The 22,250-nt window shown below is 41.8% G+C and overlaps 1 protein-coding gene across 12 annotated transcripts in view; it reads right to left on the reverse strand.

The window, feature by feature from the left end:
* AKAP13 (A-kinase anchoring protein 13) overlaps positions 1-22,250 on the reverse strand; it is a 235,136-nt gene that overhangs the window by 173,783 nt on the left and 39,103 nt on the right. For 9 of the 12 annotated variants that reach the window (XM_016151661.2, XM_016151658.2, XM_016151655.2 and 6 more), the window contains exon 2: positions 5,272-5,315. In XM_016151661.2, the coding sequence (XP_016007147.2) occupies positions 5,272-5,304 (33 nt within the window). In that variant the 5' untranslated portion in view covers positions 5,305-5,315. Of the gene's footprint in view, positions 1-5,271; positions 5,316-13,085; positions 16,227-16,293; positions 17,338-17,359; positions 17,391-22,250 lie in introns of those variants that run through there. The other 3 variants (XM_016151659.2, XM_016151660.2, XM_016151657.2) reach the window with 3 other exon arrangements.

Below are 22,250 nucleotides of genomic sequence, written 5' to 3' on the forward strand. Positions count from 1 at the left end.
ATAGCCTGTCTCGCTCATGCTGCAGACTTTCCTAGTCTCTCAAAGGTTCACAAAATCCAAACAAGCAGCACCTGGCCTCAGTGTGCCCTGTCCTCTTGCTGAGCAGCCCCAAGCCTGGCAATAGAGACGCTGGCCTTGGATAGTGACTTGGCCTCTCAAGGTACCTCTAAGTCTCACGCAGGCAGCAGCCACCTGCAGATTGCTTGGTGACCCTTGCCAGGTGGCCCTGGGCAAGGCACTTGCTGAAGCTGAACTTGGCCTGTGCCAGGACCCCTCCCAGGAGGACCCGGGGTGGCACGCCAAGTGGCCAGCTTGAGCCAAGCTGAAGCACCACCCCAGGCTCTATCTGAGGACGACATACCAAAAGGGCAGACTCAGCAGGCACCACAGTCCTCCTAAATAAAGCAAATCCCACTCTGCAGGGTCGGCTCCTCTACAACAACCCCTCCAATGCAATCATCAGCCAGTCCTCACAGCCAATCAGCCTGAGGGTCGGTCCCTCCCACTGCCATGCAAACAGCAACTGAGGCTCAGCTACAACAGGAGGGGACATACAATCCACACAAGGGACACACCTGCAGCACCCAGTTCGGGTGACCTGGGAGACTGTCTCCCTTGGCTCCATAGGACACTTATTACATAAGGCCACTCTAGTAGGAACAGGAGACACGGCAGCCCTACCTAACACATAGAAACAAACACAGGAAGGCAGCCAAAATGGAGAGACAACAAAACACGTCCATGTGAGAGAACAGAACAAAGCTCCAGAAAAATAACTGAACGAAATAGAGACGAGCAATCTACCAGACGCAGAGTTCAAAACACTGGTTATAAGGATGCTCGATGATTTCAGTGAGAACTTCAACAAAAAGATAGGAAACTTAAAAATGGAGATTAAAAAAAAAAACATAAAAAGAACCAGTGGGATATGAAGATCATGATAATTTAAATGAAGAATACATTAGCGGGAATCGAGAGCAGACAGATGAAGCATAGGTTCAAATCAGCGATTTAGAAGATGAGGTAGCAGAAAACACCCAATCGGAACAGCAAAAAGAGAAAAGAATCCAAAAAAGATGAGAATACTTCAAAGGGTCTCGGGGATAACATTCAGTGTACCAACATTCACATCATGGGGGTACCAGGAGAAGACAGTGCAAGGAACTGAAAACCTATTTGAAGAATTAATGACAGAAAACTTCCCTAACCTGGCAAAGGAAAGAGACGTACAAGCCCAAGAAGCACAGAATCCCAAAAAGATGAACCCAAAGAGGCCCACACCAAGACACATCATAATTAAAATGCTGCCAAAGGTTAAAGACGAAGAATAGTAAAAGCGGCAAAAGAAGTTACCCACAAGGGAACTCCCATAAGACTATGAGCTGATTTATCAACAGAAACTTTGCAAGGCCAGAAGGAATTGGCACAAAATAAGTCAAAATGCTGAAAAGCAAGGACCTACAACAAAGGTTACTCTAGATAGCAAAGCTATCAGTTAGAATCTAAGGACAAATAAAGAGCTTCTCAGACAAGAAACTAAAGGAGCTCATCACGACCAAGCCAGTGTTACGGCAAATGTTAGAGCGACTTCGTTAAGGAGGAGGAAAAAAAGATAAAAAAATATGGATCAAATGGTAGTAAATACATATGTATTCACAAGTACTTCAATTGAAAAAAGATTAAATGCTCCAATCAAAGAATATATGGTGGCTGAATGGATAAGAAAACAAGACCCTGACATATGCTGCTTATAAGAGACTCACTTCAGAATGAAAGACACATACAAATGGAAAGTAAAGGGATCAAAGAAGATATTTCATGCAAATGGAAATGAAAAAAAAAAATCTGAGATAGCAATATTTACATCAAACAAAAGAGACTTTAAAACAAAGCCTATACCAAGAGACAAAGAAGGACCCAGGAATCCTACTTAGGGGTATTTATCTGAAGAAATCCAAAGTACTACTTTGAAGAGACATGTGAACCCCTATGTTCACTGCAGCATATTTACAGTCGCCAAGGTATGGAGGCCACCTGGGTGTCCATCGAAAGATGAATGAATGGATAAAGAAGAGGTCGTGCATATATACAGTGGAATATTACTCAGGCATTAAAAAAGAATGAAATCTTGCCATCTGCGAGATTTGGATGGACCTAACGGGTACTGTGTCAGAGAAAGACAAATGCCATATGATTTTACATACACGTGGAATCTAAAGAACAAAATAAACAAACAAACAAACTCAGAGAGATATACAACAGAACATTCTGATGGTTGCCAGATGGGTGAGGACTTGGCCTAAGTAGGTGAAACAGGTGAAGGGATTAAGAAGTTCAAATTGGTAGTTACAAAATAGTCACAGGGATGTAAAGGACAGCATAAGGAATATAGTCAATATTATAATAATTATGCATGGTGTCAGATGGGTACTAAAAGTATCTGGGTGATCACTACATAAGTTGCATAAATGTTTAATTGCCATGCTGTACACCTGAAACTAATATAACCTGTATGCCAATTGTAACTGAAAATTAAAATTATTTCAAAAGAACACGTATTCATATTTAAAGCACTTACTTTATTAATATTCCTCAGAACTGATTTCTAGTGTCTTGCTTCCCTAACAAAACAAAGCTTTTCTAAGCTTAACAAGCTTTATAGTGATTTTTATGAATAAGCCTACAAAATATACATATAAGTCACAATTTTACCACCAATTAGCCGTGTCATGTTATCACAGCATCTTCAGAACTCATTTCTTCAACTCTAAAACAAGCTGATGCAGATATCTAAATCTTTATGTAAAGTTCTCAGATTCCATGACAGCACGTTAAGAAAGCTTCTAACTGTTCTCCTTGCCTCTACTCTCTCCTTCTAAATTATCCTTCACATTACCACCAATTAGTTTCCCCAAACTACTACTATATCAGTTTCCAAGTGCTACTGCAAAACTTACCACAAACTCAAAAGATTTAAGCCAACACAAATTTATTATCTTACAATTCTGTAGGTCAGAAGTCAGAAACAACTTGCACTGGGCTGAAATGGGACAACTAGATATCTACATGTCAAAGAAAGAAGCTGGATCCTTCTTTGACAGCATGTAGCAAAAATAACTCTAGAATCATTTACCTAAATGTGAAGCTAAAACTATGAAACTCCTAGAAGAAAACAGGAGTAAACCTGTGTTCTTAGCTAGCATACCAAAAGTAGGAGAAATAAAAGAAATAATAGGTAAACTGAACATCACCAAAACGAAATCCTTCTGCGCTCTAATAGACACTATCAAGAAAGTAAAACGGTAAGCCATAGGAGAAAATTTTTGCAAATCATATATGATATGATAAGGGACTGCTATCCAGAATATACAAAGAACACTTACAACTCAGTAACAGAAAACACATATAATCCAATTTAAAAATGGGCAAGGGATCTGAGTAGGTATTTCTCTACAGATACATAAATGGCCAATAGCACATGAAAAGGTGCTCAAAATCATCAGCCATTAGGGAAATGGAACTTAACACCGCAATGAGATATCAGGCCACACCCACCAGGATGTGTATAAGTCGTCACATAACAGCAAGTGTTGGCAAGAATACAGAGAAACTGGAACCCTCAACAGTATTAGTGGGAATGTAAAATGATGCAGCTGCTGTAGAAAACTGGAAATTTCTCAAAATGTTACACATAGAGTTATCATATAACCAGGCAATTATATCCTTAAGTATATACCCAAGAGAAATGAAAACATACGTCTACACAAAAAACTGCTGTTCACACCATTATTAATCACCACAGCCAAAAAGCAGAAACAACCCCATATGTCCATGAACTGATAAATGGGTAAATAAATGTGGTATATCCATACAGTGAAATATTATTCATTGATAAAAAGGAAAAAAGTACTGATGCATGCTCTAACGTGAACCTTAAAAACATTATGGTAAGTGAAACAAGCCAGTGACGAAAGGGACATGAAAATGTTCTAAGTAAGATAATGGTCATGATTACACAACTGCGAATATACTAAAAACCACTTAAATGGATGAACTTTAGAGTGCGCGAATTATATTGCAAAAAGTTGTTTTTTAAATGTCCAAGTATTTAGTTCATGTGTAAACCCAGTGAACATAAATTCTCTCCAAGTAGTCTGGAAAGAAAATAAGCATACAAAGAATCTTCTAAGAACACACACTTTTCTTTATATGCCGCACTTAACACAGAAATCAACTATGCGGAAGAGTGTTTTATGTTAGCAAAGTTTATGACCATGATTAGCACAGCCTGCTTAAAAATAAATAAATGCATAAAATGAACAGCAGACTTAAAATAAACACCACCCAACCCTCCTCAGTGGTCACGAAATAACTCCCCCACCGCCGCCTGTGTTTTCCTTCATAAGAGCCTCTGCCACCTTTTTGGACTCCTCGCCCATAATTCCCCGACACGAACTGAGCTGGGTCAGACTTTCTACCGCCCACTTCCCCACCACTCATCCGTCCATCATCTGCCTGTGTCTTGATCATCTGGCCTGTGTCTTGAACAAATTCTGGGGACTTTTCACCCAACAAAAGATTCCTTATTTTTGAAGGCCTGACTCAAGTCCTGCCTCACAAAAGGAACTTTCCCCAGCCTCTCTAGACCATACCAACCCAAATTCTACCGGCCTCCCACAGCTCAAACTCTCCGTATCTCTTTGTCACCAAAAGGCACTTTTCACAACCCCAATTCAGCTAATTCACTAACAGCAGCAACACTAACGACAAAAGTCACCTAACCTAGAATGTAGCTCTTTCAGTTCTAATTCCTTTAGTTATCCATTCCATTTTATAATTCCCTCACTTTCTGACTCCTAAACAGCAATTTGCCGATGACACAGCGCCACCTAGCTGCAACACGGGATCATTCACAGTGGCAGCAGGAAGATCTCCATACCACTTTCACAGAAATGCCCTGCAGGTAGAAATAAGAAGCCGCGACATCATTTTGCAGGGCGATGTAATTGTCTTATATGTGCATCTTATCACTCCGAATAGTTTAATTCACAGGTATTTGTTCTCAAGCTCAGTACCATGCACTTAATAGTCATTTAACACTGACTAAATCAAATTCATTTCCTGAAGTGTACTATGCCAAAATTAATGTGTAGATGTGTAGATGGTTACAAATTCCTTTGACATAAAAGCATTTGGGAATTTATTACAGCACATAAACAGCACAGATAAGCACAAAATGGGGGGGGGGGGAACAACTCATGATTTACTCACATATAATGGAGCTTGCTGAGGATTAAGTTTCATGACCCAGGACACTGAAACAGAAAAGGGAGAAATAAATTAAGAATGAAATTTAAGGTTATCGTCAGGTTTAAAAACAGGAGGATCAAAATGGCCAGACTGAACCCTCCATTCCCTGTTGTATGAGACAAGCAACTCGGTAAGGTGTGTTCCTGTTAGCAAGGAGCTTACTGTCTCTTTAAATGCAAGGCAGAAATAGTAAACAAAACATAATAAAGATATACTTTATTTAAATTTAAAAAATTAAAGGTTTCCACTAAAAATAAAAAACCACCTTAAGTCCTAGATGCGAAGCACAGCCATCTGAGCACAAGGCTGAGATTACTAGACACTGCTTTCTTTCTTTGAGGTTTGGGAAGAGAAGAAAGTCAAAGATTGTAAAACTTGTTGCCCAGATTCAATCTTTCCAAGGAGAAGAAAGATTTTCTGACTGAAAAATAAAGACAAAACACTTCATTGCCATCAAAGTAGTTTCAACAACCAACAGGCTATTAAAAGCAGACCCGTAAAGCGAAAACGGTGTATGTTTAGTTACGCTTTCACATTAATCCCTAAACTCACGCGATGCTACTTGCCTGGGCTCCCCCAGTCTCACCAGGGAGCTTGGGGACACAGGGGCAGCAGAGGAGCACCAGAGCTCTCATCCTCAGGGAAGCGGGGCTACAGCTGCCCTCCAACAACTAAACGCTTATTATCCTCCTTAAAATTAATAGCTGAATTCCCTAGTGTGACTTGCACTAAATGAATTCACACACACACACGCACTCATGAAAAACTTTACAAAGACTTCCAGGATTGTATATGTATTAATCGTGAATCTTAAAAATAGCATGTCCTTAAAAGTTTAAGTTGGTGATCTGACCAGTACCTCATCTATGCTAAAACATTATAGTCTAGAATTGTCGACTTCAGAAGGGCAGGTTCTTTGCCAAACACCCTGAATTTGAGAATAAACTGATCCATCTTCCTAAGAGAAAAGCAGACCCAAGTAATTTCATTATAATTGGATCTAAAAAAGTGTCTCACCCATAACAGGTGACTGAATTAAATTTAGGCTTATACTAACAAGCAAGATAAACAACATTGTAGAAATGTCATTCATACATGCAGAAATAAAACAGAAAAAATCCCACAATTGGTTTTCTACCGATCATAAAACCTCGCTTAATTTAAAATTAAGCCTGCTGTGCTCACTGGCCTCTTAATCGACTTTTCAGGTCTTGTTCAGACTTGCCTGCGACAAAAGATTGAAAGAACCTATACATTTACGAACCAATCTGCTTTCACTGACTTCTGAAGTGTTCCCATCATAGCAAGCGAAAGAAATTTCAGTGGAAACTGAAAACAGGAATTAATACTTTGGTAATCCATACAGATTGGAGAAATTTATGGAGGCATACTACTGACCAACCAGTCCTCTGATGTTTATTTGCCAAGAAATCGAGGACAACTATGCGTGTAAAGAACACAAACGTCAACTTGTCTGAGTGGCTCCCACAGCATTTAGATGGAAGAGCTGGTAAAACTCACACGGCTCCAAGGAAGGGTTGGTGCCATCTCAACAGTTTGGAATTATAAACTCGTCTAAATATATTTCAAAGCCAAAACCCATACAAGTTGTTGTGATATCAGGATTAAAGAGGGATGACAAAGTGTCTGTCCTCTCATACTGGTCAAAGGGACAGGTCATTGTTGTGCTGGCAACACAGGCTACTAAAAGAATAAATCTGTCAAAAGCCATCAAGGCAATGGCCCCAGAAACAAGGGATTGGGAGATTCCGGCTGCCTTTAGGCTTCTTCAATGCTGACACACAGGGGAAAGAGAGGACTAACATTTATAGAGCTTTATATTCAATATTGTATTTAGTCTCCATAAAGAGGTTTCCCCTATTTCCTTGGTGGAAAACTTGAGTCTTTCAATGATTAAATTATTTAACACCAATGTCACAAAAGTGGGAGAGCCCAGACCCAAACCCGGTCTGAAAACACCTGCATTTCCCCAAGATCGTAAGAGGGTCTCCTGCTAACAAGTGCCATCTACAAACACACTTGCCTCCTCTGGCCCCTGTTCTACAAACAGTACTGTCTCTCTCTGACTTTGTTCCACCAGCTCTCACTGTGCATCTACAATGCGCCAGGCAACACAGTCCTCAAGGCGCTGAGTGGACAGGTGCTTCATAAAAGCTTATTCTAGGAGTAACACAGATAAACAAAACGTTAAAACAAACAGTCTTCAGCTAACCATAAATTCTAGGGAAAAAAGAAACAAGAAACAGAATAGGAAATGAGTAGGATACCATTTTAAATACCTCTCTGAGGTGACATTTACCCAAAAATGAGAGATTAAGAAAGAAATAGCAGTGTTCCAGACCCTCAAACTTGTCCTAAAGCTGAGAACTCAGAGTTCTGATGCTAAACCATCATAAACTTGCTACATACGTCAACCAGTGGTTGACTGTGCTAATTCAACACCAACAGGAACCTCCGATTTGGGGCGCAGCGAAGGAGGAGACCTTATTCAGTGCAAGCAGCTCAACTGTGATACGGCACAGGTGCCAAGCACACAGCTTTGAGAACGCGCGGCAGTGTGACAGCACGACTAGGAGACGGCATGGCTGTGAGGTGGCTCAGGGATGGACGGAGGGGCCCTCTCCACGGACAGCTCAGCTCTGTTCTAGTCCACTCCACCTGCTCTGCTCTGCTCAGGAAAGACATCTTCGGTGATCCGTGGCAGCCAGGGAAACACAGTCTTTGGTGGAAAGGGAAAGAGCACTTGCCAGCCAGAGCCACAGGGACTATAAAGAGAGAAGTCCCTGCCCCTGGTCCCGAGTGGTCCCGAGTGGTCCCCGAGTGGTCCCTGACTGGTCCATTCTCATGCAAATGAGGGCTCCGAATCCTCACAGTTTGATTGCTCCAGAGAGCACTGTCCTGATTGGTCAGGATGGACATGCTCTTTTTGGTCAGTGGAGATTCTGGTGAGGATATAGCTGCACGGCTCGGACTACATGGGGAAATGTCTCAGTCTTACTGGTTGAAAGAAGATTCCAGGAACTCCCTTATAAGGGTTAACTAACATGTCAGGAACACAGGGCACACAGGTAGTTCAGTGCAGGAGGCAAGCAGCTTAGTGGCCGCTTCTCCCTGAAGTGTGGCTGCCTGAGAGGCTTCTGTTTAGAAAAGGCTGCCAGATGCTGTTTTTAATTTGAGCCCGGTTAATCATCAAGAGTCCTTCTTGGTAGGTACCTTCTTTCTTGGGGTCAATGCATATAATGCACTAACTTATTGTTTGCATTTAAACAATACTTGAGAACTGTGTTCTAAAAGAAAGAGTGTATTACAGGAAGGCAGTCTTTGGACCACAGTAAACACACTTAGAAACAAAATCTATACACCAAGACCAAGTTCAAGTCTTTGCTTTGTCAACACTTTTGATCAAGCTTTCCCAAAGAGAAAATTAAATATACTATTGTCCAACTAATGATTTCATCAAGGAATTTTAAGAGAGAAAATTCTACAATTTCTTCCTTATTCAATACCTAGTGAATGACTGGGCAAGTTTACATGTTTACAGGGGCTTCTCTTACCTAACCCAAGTACAATACACGGCAGACACGGTGGTATAAGGCTGTATAACATTTGAAAGACTATGAAAAAAAGAAAATATTAAAATTTGAAGATGTAAATGATGTGGTTTTCAGTATGTTCCCCAAATCTGCCACTCAACAGTAACCAGCTAGAGTTGTGAGGAGTCATAAGTTTGAGGAGTACGAAATAGTAACATGCAGAGTAATGGTTTTCATTCTTCCTAAATTTCCTATTTTTTTCAAATACTGAAAGAAAAACAAATTTAATATTTTACTGTCATATAAAAATAACACATTCACTTTATGTTAAAACAAGACTCACACAATGTAATGCAACAATCTCAATTACAGAAATCTATGTTCTCCACCAAAGCCCACGTGTAAGAAGTCTCAGGGCGCTGTGCTGACAGAGACTGTGGCCTCGATCTCCTCCAGCAGTTAAATATCAACTATCATCAGCACACCACCACCAGAATGGACCAGCAGTGGGTGCACAGTGCTTAAAAAAGTTAACATTGGAAATCTCTGCAATTCGTACTACCTGCAACGGTCTATGTAGAAATGCGGTCGTTATATAGTATCACGCAGAAACTCAGGCATGAAATGATGTCGCACTTTGACTGGTATGGAGGAAGTAAAAAGCACTTCACCGCCTAATGCATCTGATCAAATAAATGTGAAACCTTAGAAAGGAAAAAAAAATCACACACCTAAATAAAAATTGGTGTCCACAGCAGAGGCCAGCAGTTTCTGTAAAGAGCCAGATGGTAATTACTGTAGGCTTTTCAGGTCAAATGGTCTCTGTTGCAATATGTAAATAAATAAATGGGTGTGGCCATGTTCAAATAAAACTTTATTTATAAAAGGGGAAGCAGGCTAGATTCAGCCGGTGGGTCACAGAAAACCAACTTGTGATCAAATACTAACCAGCTACCTCTTAAGTGAAAGAGGCAGTATGTCTTCATTCAACATCTTTGTATGTTTCAAAGATATTTTAGCTAAAAAACACTTTTCAATACAGGAAAGACATAGGGTGCTGCACAATTCTTCTCTCTAGATAAAAAACCTAATCAAACAGGTAAGCATCCCAAGTTCTTTTTGAATAAACTGTATGACCTTGAGAAAGTCACTTAATTGGTCTGAATCCACCTCCTTGTGTGTAGAAAGAGACTAGTAACATCTACCTATATGAAGGAGCTGATGGAAGGATTAGAGAGACAGTCCAAGTTAAGTGTTTAAGCACACTGCTGGGCACAGAGGAGAAGCCAGTTTCTTCTTACAGAGTTTTCTGCATCTCAATGGAGACTACCAAGTAATATACTATAAAACCATAAATGGTAAAATGAAAGGTTTCAGGTACGCTGTATTTTCTGTCTTAAAATATATCGGTGGCTAAATTACAATTCTAAAATATTACGAAATAACCACAGAAAAGAATCTGGATGAACAAATACCACAATGTTAAGTATACATATTTCTGGGGTTTACAGAGAGTTTTCATTCCTAAATTATCTGCTTCTTAATCACAACTATTCAAACAATGGATAGATATTGCTTTTGTAATCGGGAAGAAAACTTTATACACAGCACATCTGTTTTAAGTCCCCTGTCAATAAATGCACCACGACTGAACTGGAAATGAGTACAGGGCATTTCTTCCTAAATATGCAAACTAAAGAAATCTACAATCTTTATTAACGTTAATGGTCCTTAGAACTGATAAAAGAAATGCAATTAAAATAAGTATGTCTGTACCCATATGTATGCAACATAAACCAAACACACTGTTCTTTAGACATACCCACACATTATACTAGAGAAGCCTTTAAGAGGTACTCCGCAATTAATGAAATGTCCGGGGTTGAGGATCATAGGCCCCCAAAACTGTGTCAGGTAATTATACCGCAAACTGCAAACTCTTGAACCTGCCAGCTTGGTGATCTCGGCCCCTTTCCTACGGACCAGTTCTGTTTAGGCCTGACAAACCAACCATTTCAAAAATTGAGAACTCTTACCGTGATAATTAAAATAAATAAATTTAATTTAAAGATCAGAACTCTTTCCGGCGCTCACCTCGGAGCGCCCTGTGCCATTCCCACGGGAGAGCGCACCGCAACCTTCTCGGTGCTCGGGGTCTCCTTTCCCCCATATACGTGTGCACTACCCGCCTGGCACAGAGGCTCAGCGGCAGGTAATCTCGAATTTCTAATGGTTGAGCTTTAGGGATAAATCATACATGGCCCCTACCAATCTAGTAAGGGACATATATGTGTAAACAGATAATTATATTACGGCACGACAAATACAATAAAAATTTTACAAGGATCGGGAAGGAGCAAAAAACTCTAGAAGGTGGAGGCCCAGGCAGCTTACCAGAACGGGCCAACCCTGAGGCAAGTTTCACCAAATGAACACAGGAGAAGCGTATGGGAAGCAGGTAAATGGAACATGAAAAAAAAATGGGACATGCAGAAGGAACAGTAAGTACATCTAAAGACAAGACGGCATGGTGAGTTAAGAATTACGCATAAAAATGAAAAGTCCAAACGAGAGACGATGGGAGCCGAGTCAGGAGAAGCAACGCTAAGTTCACAGACCTCAGAGCTGCTTGGCCTTGGGGGCGAAGGAGGACAGAGGAAAACGCGCCAACCGCCGCGCCACGGCTCTGCCCTAGAGACTTCACGGCCATACAGTCAGTGCTAGTAGCATCGATATATTTTTTTTTTTTAATCTTCTCTCCTTCTTTTTTTAAGCTCAGCTCCAATTTTTGTTCATGCGCAACTACAGGTTCAAAGATTCACAAAAGATAGCGCTGTAAGAAGTTTGTGATCATGTAGCCTAAACTCGAACCCGGACAGAGCCAGTATCTGTTTGTGCATTAGAACCAGTAAGGCCAGGCCAGACCCCATCACGGCTTCCCTGAGGCGCACTAAGCGAGGGCTGGCTTCCCAATCAATCTCCACATCCAAAACCCTGCCTAACTCCTGTCACAGCCACAGAACTTTATCAGTAGGAGGGGTCTCAGAAGCAGCTCGCATTACCCTCCTTCCCCGAGCAGGAATCTCTGTCCAGTCTACCCGCCTCTGCTTGTAGACTTGAGCGCCAGGCCCTAACCACCTTGAAAAAATCTCTCCAGGCTCCATCTGCACCTGACGTAACCTTCCTAAAATGCTTTTTTTCATTCTGTAGCTCCCCCTCCGCCTGCACAGTTGTAAGCCACCTCTGAGAAAGTTCTTTTGGCGTCCCGACCTCTTTTCTTTAGGAAGCTAAGGGATGGCACTGAGATCTGCCATGACTCAAGCCAGGGCAAGTAAGGCTTAAAAATAAAAGGCGATCACACAGTTTTTTTAACCCTCCTTAGTTCTTCCAGAGTTTCGAAGCCTAAGGTAGAGAGGCCGACGATCTGCAGCTCCTGAGCCCAGACCCTGCGTCCGCAGGCACACACAGGCAGCTTGGGGCTGGCACTGGCCAGCGAAGAGATTAAGATCTACCTTTTCTCTATTAAAAAAACCCTCAATATCATATTCATTTTAAACAACTCTGTATAAGCCACTTTGATGAATAATGAAGATACTAAAAAACAACAACAACAACAACAACCACCACAACACACAGATGACTGCGAAGTCCTCATCCAGATTGGACACAACCTCCTAGGCAACAGAAGGTCGTCAGGACACAAATGAGAATGGCAATCTACTTCAGAGAAGGAGAGAGACAAAGCTGGATTTGAGCTCCAGTGAGAGGCGCTTCTGGCTGCATTACCCTTGGACAAGTTACTTAACTTCTAAGCTTTACCCTCATCTGTAAAATGGGAAAGAAAAACAAAAGACTGTGTACAAACTGTTTAACACAGTGGTAGGCAGTAAGAAAACATTCAGTAATTTAAGTTCCTGTTCTTACCACCTGGTATGAGCACTAACCGCACATCACATTCAACCCCCAAGTCTCCCGGATCATCCTAACCACTGTGTTGATACTTAACTCTAAATAAAGGGCGCTGAGGGAAATGCAGACCCCAGCAGAGATGGTGCTCTACTAAATAGGCCCTTTATCTTTGGTGAACTCTCGACAGCCATCCAGGCTTCCCCGCTCCCCCTCCTCCTGCCTCTGGACAGCGCCCAGTGCATTATCTATGCAGCCTTATTTAGAACTCCTTTCTGCCCCACCCAACGGCTTCCATCCAGTTCCAGCACATACCATCTGCACGCACCGTGCTCAGCCCGGTCCGCCCACCTCTGCTCATGACAATGCCCTCCACCTTTGACGATTCTGAGATGAGGAGTACTGCTGATAATCTAGCACCCACGATCAGCAATCAATCGCGTACTGTCTCGCATCTTTTCATTTCTGGGCTTGCCTTTTCTGCCTAACTTCTTTATTCGAGTCTACCACACTGATGTCATCTGCAGTGCTTCTCCACACCACTACTGCTCCTGCCACAGCATCTGGCACAGTGCTGAGCACACACAAATACTAAAGAAATGACCAATACAAACATCGGAGACAAATTAATCAGTGGCTTTTCTGCACCACTTGATGGCAAGGACCTACAGCTACAGCTCTAAGAACAAAAATCAAAATACCTAAGGTTAGTCTAGTGCCAGAAGGTTAATCTAATAGCTCATTAAATGTTATATAGATCTTGCCATGTGTTAAGAAATCCAGGCTGATCAATGTGCTTCATCAGCTAGAGAGGTGCTAGGTCCCAGAGCAGGGGGAGTCAGCAGCACCTAACTGAACAAGCTCAAAGCAAAAAGGAGTGCAAAGCGCTGCTTAACGCTATACTTAGGCCCCCATGTGATGGCTGGTGCCCCTGGGAAGAGGAACACATGTACACGCTATTTCAATTCTCTCTGGGTTTAACACAGGCCTGTGGTTTCCTGCAGAAATGGTTTCTGCTGCTTTGCTAAGCTCTATATGGAGAAGAAAACTCCAAATGGCTATTCCACAGGTGAGACTTTTGCGGCCAGCTGTATCCTGTTATCCAAAGGAAACGGAACTGTAAGCTGCCAGGAAGTCCAGACACAGGAGAGCAAGAGCATAAATTCAATAAATGCTGTCACTCTTATCCCTACAGTAATAAGAATATGAGACTTTAAATTTAGAAAACTTCATACACAGCTGGGTTTTATGTAAATTAACTTCACGGGGGGTTAAAATAGATATCCGGCAAAGAGACTGCCAAATTCAAGCCTTTATACTTCCTTTATCCTCCTGAACCTTTACCATCCAAAAAGCAAGCAGTGCAATGGACTGACCCAGTTATAAACCGTTTGGAAAGATTAAATATAAGCAAGTGGGCCCTCACACAATGAAGATACTACTGAGCTCGGCGACCTTACCTGGACAAATCCCAGGGCATGGAGGGGCTACTCTGTTAGAAATTATTTCAGTGACACACCACCCACTGTCTTAGACACATCAGATGACAAAAGCGCTATCAGATTAGTCCCATAAGCGGCAGACAGAAGAGATGTAAGAAATAGATACTAGAAATGTTTCAATGTTTTAAATTGTTAAGATGGTTATTCTGTCTCAGGGATCTTGAGACACAGTCTTCAAGGAAGTAACAGAACGGTTCCTCAACTTCTCACTAAACAGGAAAGGTATTCCTCAGCGACCTCTCCTCCCGGTACCATGTAGGCTTGTGCTACAGGAAACGACGTGCACTTGTCACATCCACCGTGCAGTGAGAGGATGTTGCTACACGTTAGGAAAACCAACAATTTACAAGAGTTGTGACTTATTCTGCTGGGCTATTAATAAAGATAATTCACTTTCAATTCAGACATACTGTTTCATAAAAACATAACGAGTGTTTGACAATATTAAGGTAACAGGTAAAATTACGTCTCAACTGAGTTTAAGATCAACTACTAGGTGAGAAAAATTCATGTTCTGCGATTTCTCCTAACCTTGATAAATTCACTGAAATGATTTAAAAAGAATGATTCAAAAGGCAGCTTTTCATCAAATTATTTAAAAGTCATTGCCAGTCTAAATTTGGGTGATATTTTATTACACTTGTTCTGGAATTAGAAATAACAGATATAAGAGAGACTTTAGAGATTATTCCCTGAATTTCATATATTCTGAATTCCTCTTAATAGGAAAATCTTAGCGTGCCACATATGTTAATAGCTTATCAAACAATGCATGCGAGGGAAATTAATTTCCCCACTGGAATTAAGTTAAAAAAATAAAGTTACCATAAATACAGACCTGTTGCTTTAAAACATCTTAGCATTTCTAGTCGTGCATGAGGAGATAAACAGCACATTAACAAAAATGCGTAATGATTAATTATTGTTTCTAGTAAATGTGGAAACAGACCATGTTGCTATGCAGGTGAGACTTTGAATATATAACCTATTTAAACTAATGAAAGTCAGGAATCTACTACACAATACCGTTTCCCTTAAAAATACAACACTTCGAAACTCAAAAAAAACATATACAATATAGGTGACTCATAAAATCAATAACAGAACAATCCAAATGCTAATAATCTGGCCAACAACGAGCAGTTCATTGGCTACTTTTCCTGAGAATGTACAGTGGAAAAGAGAATTAAGAAGAAAAGACTACGGATTTTTAGGCATACTGTCCTGAAAGTAAAACTGTTGTTTTGCAGGTTTTGTTCGCTGGGAGTGGGCCCCTGCGTCTTCAGAGAGCCCAGGCCATCCGGAAAGCAATTTCACGTGGGAGGGGGTAAGAAGACAAAAAACACTGGGCGAGCAAACAAAAGGCAGTGAAAGGCAACAAAAGGGACTCGTGAGTTTCGATGAATACTGAGTGTGCGCTACACACGGACTGTGAACACAGCAACACACGTAGATAGTGCAAATAAAGTCTCCGGAGAGCTCTGCGATCCTGGCTGACTCTCCACATACATTCAGCAGGCCCCACGGCAGGCCCCCTACGACAGCAAACGGTTGGTTCAGTGAGAGAACGGCTGTGGTGAGAAGGTGGCCACAATTGAGACTGATCTGCAAGATGCAAGAAGTAAGGCTGCTTCACAAATCTGGCACAGCCTAAGCAAAGAATCACAGCTCGACCAATGCATGTCGACTGATGACTGACAAATGGCTAGACTGCCATGGCCCCTGTAGGTGGGCCATTGGGGAGGGGGAGCTGAGGTCTAACCCTTTGCTAACGCCAAGACCTTTCTCCACTGCCTGAAACAGTTACTAATCGCTTGCCTCTGAGAACTGCTACAGGCCAAATAAACCCGTGGGGCACTAAATGGTACAGTGCCGATGCAGAGTAGACATGCCAGGAACTTTGTGTTTCACTGACAGCACCTGGCAAACAGGCACACCTGGCATGAGACAGCCACTAAGACAAAAAAAAAAAAAAAAAAAGTTATGTAAGATGGGAAACAACCAAGAAACCAAGGCCTTACTCTTTGTAGCAACAGCAGAATCCTTAAAAAGAGAGCACACGCGAATAACCACTGCTTTGGAAGTTTAAAGTCAAAACCTCAGTGATAGCAATTCCCCTTCAAATGACTTGAATAAGGTGTTTTCAACTATCAGACTTGGGCTCAGAACAGTTGTCGCTGTGGCTGGCTCTCCATCAGCAGGAAGTAGCAATGGTAAAAACCACATGCCAACCCAATCTCAGCCTCCACCCCATGAGGTAAAAGCTCATAGGTCAAGATTTTTTTCATAGTTTTAAAAATACATCCCTGATTCCTCTTTCTTACCCTCTGTTTTGCTTCCCAAATGATGGTACAACCAAAGTAAAGACCACGTTCTAAAACGCTTTCCAGAAGCATTTGCACAGAACAAAACTGCCCCACTACCTACTATAGGAAAAAGCTAAGCAAAGATGAGGTTGCAAACTGACTGCTAGCTCTGTCCCGCATGCTCCTCACCCTGGGCTCCTCCCTCCTCAGCTTGGCACATGACATTTCTATGGAAAGACCTGGTCACTTTCTATCTCATCTGTCTGTACAGAAATAGAGACACTGTACATGTTCAGAGAACAGAGTAAAAGGATTAGCAATGAACTCCAATTATACCAAGTGATCTCATCCTCTTGTTACAAGCTGCTTCCTGGCACTTAAAATCCATTTCTGAGCCTCGACCAAGCGCATTTTAAAAAATATACTCCCCTCCCTCACTCTTTCTCAAGCACACACCGGAAACACACCGGGCGGTAAACATGTGCACTCACTGGCTTTCAGAATTCAGACTCTTCAAAAACCACGCCACGCACATGTAACTCACTGACAGATCAGCTGTGGCCTCCCTTCACTCCCCCAACAGGTGCTCTTCCCATTAGTTCATCCAGAAAGTACACACCTTAATTCCATATTTCTCACATCTTATAGCTTATCAATTACGAAGACATAACTATCATCATCATCTCCGTTGGTATTTATAAAAAGAGCTCACTCTGTTCCAGGCACCTTGCTAATCCTCACATTAACCAATTTTACAAATGAGATTTACGCTTAAAATTACCAGTATAAGGTTGCATGGCCAGTAAACAGTGGAAGCCAAAATCCGAACTCAGATCTGACTGCAAATCCCACGTTCTTTGCCTCTCCGGAAGACAACGTCGCCCTCACTAATCGGCAAGGCCCCTGACCTTCATCCCTCACAGTGCAATCGGAAGGTGTGGAACCGGCCGTCTGAAAGTTCCTCCCCCTTTAACACGCATGACTCCACCTTCGGATCCCTTGGTACCCTAAGTCTATAACCAAATGAGGCAGGTGATTTAGTACACCGGGGACTGAGCACAGTGAGGATGAAAAGGAATGGAAAATGCCTGGTGGAGGAGGAAGCATTACACCAATTAAGGCTGAAGGGAGAGGAGGAGGAAGGCAGAGACGTGCACCTGCTAAAGCGTCTCCGCAGACTAACCCACCTGTTCCCGCGCCCCCAGTTTACCACTGTAGCCTAACTCAGAGATGAGCCCCGTTCTGTTTTTCGAGGAAAAAAAAAAGTAGATAATAGTCTATGGGAAAAAGTCAGCTGTGCAGTCACCCAACAAGTAAAGCAACTCCACAGACTGACATGTTCCTACCCAGGTCCAAATGGAAATGTTTACAAGCTCAAGAGTCAGCTGGGAACCAACTCCCTTCTACACAAACACAGGCGAACATCCGCCAGCTGAAAGCTGCTGCCCAAAATTTCAGTCGCTGTTACGTAAGCAACAGGAACTTCTGAGAATTTTTTCCCTTAAATTCTACAAAAATCTGATAAAGAAAATAATTAAGCTTCAAAACCAATACCCAAGCTTAGTAAAGAGAGTGAACAGGGAGTCTTTCACATTCAAAACTGCAGTGAAAGGGAAGGATGTTTCTGTCAGCACTATGCTAAATTTCACAAACTGTAACAGAGAAGAGCCCATCCTATCCCTTCATGGCACATACTGAAAAGGATACTACTGGCTTTTCACACAGGGAATTAGACATCTTGAAGTCTGCTCTAAGGCTGGAGGAAAAATGAAGACAAAGCAGTTGCCAAACAAGACAGACGGACCAAAGATACATACCCCGTGACCTTTCATCATACACCCCCGATCACTAATCCCAGGTCACAGCAACAAACAAACAAAGAATGCAGCCACCTACAGGATGCCTCTCACCCAGCACAAGAGAGGAGTGGGGGTGGGGGGACGGGACAAGTTGGGAAATCTAAAAACTCAGTTATGGCGTCTCCAAGGAGACACTCCTTAGCTGACATTCAGATATAGGCCAACAACTTCACCATTTACTAGATGTATAATCTTGGGGAACCCAATGGATCTCTGAAGTTGTCTTTTCTCTATATAGATAGATGAATAAGAAATTACCAGTTTTTAACTCCCTCTTTGAAATTTTTTCCTTAAAACAAAATTATACACAAAATCTGCAAAATTAGAAATGACCTAGAATAACTGGTTATGATGAAACCAAAAGGAAATCAGAGGCAAAAATAATTATGTGGAAGACTTATTACTATACATGCAGATTGTTTTAAGCGTCACATCCTGAGAAGTAGATGTTATTCCTATTTGACAAGAAAATGGACATCAGGGTTCCAAGAACTGTGTAAGAACACCCTGCGCAAAAGTGGTAGACTCTGGGGTCAATTTGACTCCAAAGTTTCTTTGTTAATCCCAGACTACACTACCTCTCCCAATCTGTAACTGGATTCCTAACGCCTCTGGAGGGCACATTCTGATGCACACACACAAGATGGGGACAGGCAGCGGAGGTCTGAATATGGATCACTAGGGAAGTCAGTGGTCTAATGAAACCTGTAACAGACAGAGGTGCCCATCCCTTATGCCAGACTTTAACTCGCTGGTTGCTGGATCACAGCGGCTGTGTTGATAGAGAAGGGACCATCTGGGGAGGTCCAAGGACACTAGGAGCAAGAAGTAGGAATGGGGACTTGGGGAAGCTCTTCAAACTTCTAACAATCAGTATGGCCTCACCGGTGCATACTTGCCAGGTGTGAGCACATAAGCATGCATTTCTAAAAAGGTTAAGGTTACAATCACAGGACTCTGGCTTCCACATTTCAACCAAGGCACATTAAGGACAACTCACTACCACGTGACTCCCAATGCTGCCACCAGCAACAGCATCTAGGGGAGAAAAGCAGAGACCCAGTGAAAGCCTCCCCAGAGGCTGCTCTCTGTCAAGCTGACTGCGGTATCAATAAAGTGCGCTGCCTTTGATGTAGCCAGTCTACCTCGAATGCATCAGTCTCCTTTCTGCCGTTTCTCAGAAACAAGAAGAGGGTGGCAACAAAGGAAAGCAAAAAAAAAGAAAGGGAAAAGCAGAGCACACAAAAAGAGCCAGTGTTCGCTGCAGACTTCCAAAAGAAACCAGCCCTGCCTGGCACGTTTCAAAAACCACCACATTCTACCACGTCGTGAGATTTAGTGTTGGCTGCAGCTTAATCTCCTGATGTCATAACAGTGCGATCTGTAAGACCCAGAAAGAAACACGACAGGGACCGAAATTGATCAGGCTTGTTAACACCGGACATTTGGGGGAAAGGAGGACAAAAATCAAGCCTCGCTTCTTCCCAGGTTCTATGTTCACCTTTTCCCCCCTTCTCCTGAAACACTACGGCAAACAGTAATAATTTCTACTAAATTTTTTCATTAAATTTAGGAAATGTTTATCCTCGTTCCTTCAAAGAATTTTTTCTGACTTTTCCTCCCTTTCTTCTCTTTCAAGACCTTCAATTACATATAGACCTTTTTTTCAAATTAGCCCACAGGTCTCTGAGGTTCTGTTTATCATTCCAATCTCTTCTTTCTGTTCTTCAAGATTATTCTTACTGACCTCAAAGTTCAGTGATTTATTTTCTAAGTGATCTCTGTTCTGTCAAGTACACTGTATGAAATTTTTATTTCAAATTATTATTTTATTTCTGTGCCAAGATTTCATAGCTTTTCATTTTAAGTAGATCTTCCTGTACATAAATGAAGACACTCGTCCCTCCATTTACACGGATTATCCACTCCGTGCATTTTTTTTTTTTAATGCAGATACAGAATAAATGATTTCTATGAGGTCTGAAAGCAATTCATTTAACCTCTCTAAGTGTCAGGTTCCTGGTCAGTAAAAAGGAGATCATAACTTTCTTACGACATTGTTGGGAGGATTAAGCAGAAAATGTAAGTTGACTGCCTAGCATAATCAATGTGTGGCTCACCACAGATAATAGATTACGGTAGTTACTGTCGTAAGCATTAAGTGGACTGTGGAATGCCTCCTCACATCCATAACCTCGTGGGATTTTCAGGGAAGGTTCATGGGCTCAACAAAGCTTACTAATAACTGCATGAGACAACTCATCTCACCTGAGCCATAAGAAAACAGGAAGTGGAGGCAGTGAGCTTCCTACGGACGCAGAGGCAGTGTGGTCCTCATTATCTGGATTCTGATTAAGAAGAGGCGGTCAGGATCTGTTTTCATCTCTCACACCTTATTAACAGTCATCTCCGACCCAAAGTGGAAAGGCCTGTTTAACTAAAATGTTCAGTGTATGGATCCAAGTGACTAAACAAACCCTTCTGAATTTGCTTACAACAAGAAGGATGAAACTTACCATTATTTAGAATGGAAAGGCAGAAAAGGTATGATTCTTCACTCCAAAAATGACCTGAAGCTTAGAAAAATGGGGTGGACTGCAAAAAGGGCTTTCCTATTTTTCTGTGTTTGAGACAAGGCAAGGTAAGATCTAAGATCTACTGCTCAGGGTGGTGGTGTACAAAAGGAAGTACATAGAAGATTTCCTTATCTGTTTTATTTCCTCCTTTTCTACCAATGAAAATGAACTTCAGACTATGTGGTATAGGACAAATAACAGCAAAGACAAGAAAACAACCCAAGACGTGGAGGAACTGTCAGTGTCTGACTCAAAGGAATCTGTCCCGGGCCAGAAAGAGGCACTTCCTGAGAATAAAAGACATGAAACAACAGTTTGGAGTAAGAAAGTAGATTCCATAAACTATAATCTATTGAATTTCATCTGAATATCTGACACAAATTGCTACACAAGTGGTTTGTGAGCCTTAAAAGGGGAAACAGAGTCTAAAATCCCAGCATATAGCCATGAATAAGACACATCAGCGTTCCTTTTTTTTTTTTCTTTAGTAACTTTTTTCATGCAAGGGACAAAACATGTGTCCAAATCTCCCATGATATTGTTGTGAACAACGTGAAGAAACCTAAGGTAAGAGGACACAGTGGCCTCAGGTACATGAGTAAAATGTAAATCTAGTATGACTAAAATCCTACTTTCCCCAGCACATGCTTTCGTCTGTGCTTCTACAGCCACAGAACACGCTTCTAGGTTAAAGCGTGATGTTCCAGGAATCTGAGGAAGCACCACGGGAAGTGGAGAATAGGCCCCAAATCCCACTACTGCCGTCCCCAACCCGATAATGGCTTCCACAACAAAGCACAATGGATAACCGATGACCACCTGCAAGAAACAAGGTTTCTATCGCAGGCAAATGCCAGTCTTCTCCACCCCACTTCTGTCCAATTCTGATGAACATTTTTACCAAGGTCTTAAATATCTAGTGACAAAATGATTAAACATGCAGACTGAGATTCATGAAGAATACTGATATATTCAAAGTTGAATGAATGGTTAAAACGATATACACGAGGCCGAATGTACCAAGATGAAACAATGTGAAGGCAAATTAATCTAGCGTTTCTACATCGAAATGCCAAGGACGTACGCCAAAACACTCGAATGAACAGAGACAGACGACACCTGTCTTATTAGCATACGTAGAAAGACCTCTGACTAGTGGTGGCCAACAATCTCTCCTGTTAACAAGATCAGTTTAAGATCTTGGATCCAAGAAGGGGATAATAACCTAGTTCAATTT

The sequence above is a fragment of the Rousettus aegyptiacus genome, unplaced genomic scaffold (assembly GCF_014176215.1).
Source record: "Rousettus aegyptiacus isolate mRouAeg1 unplaced genomic scaffold, mRouAeg1.p scaffold_m13_p_14, whole genome shotgun sequence".
Taxonomy (NCBI): domain Eukaryota; kingdom Metazoa; phylum Chordata; class Mammalia; order Chiroptera; family Pteropodidae; genus Rousettus; species Rousettus aegyptiacus.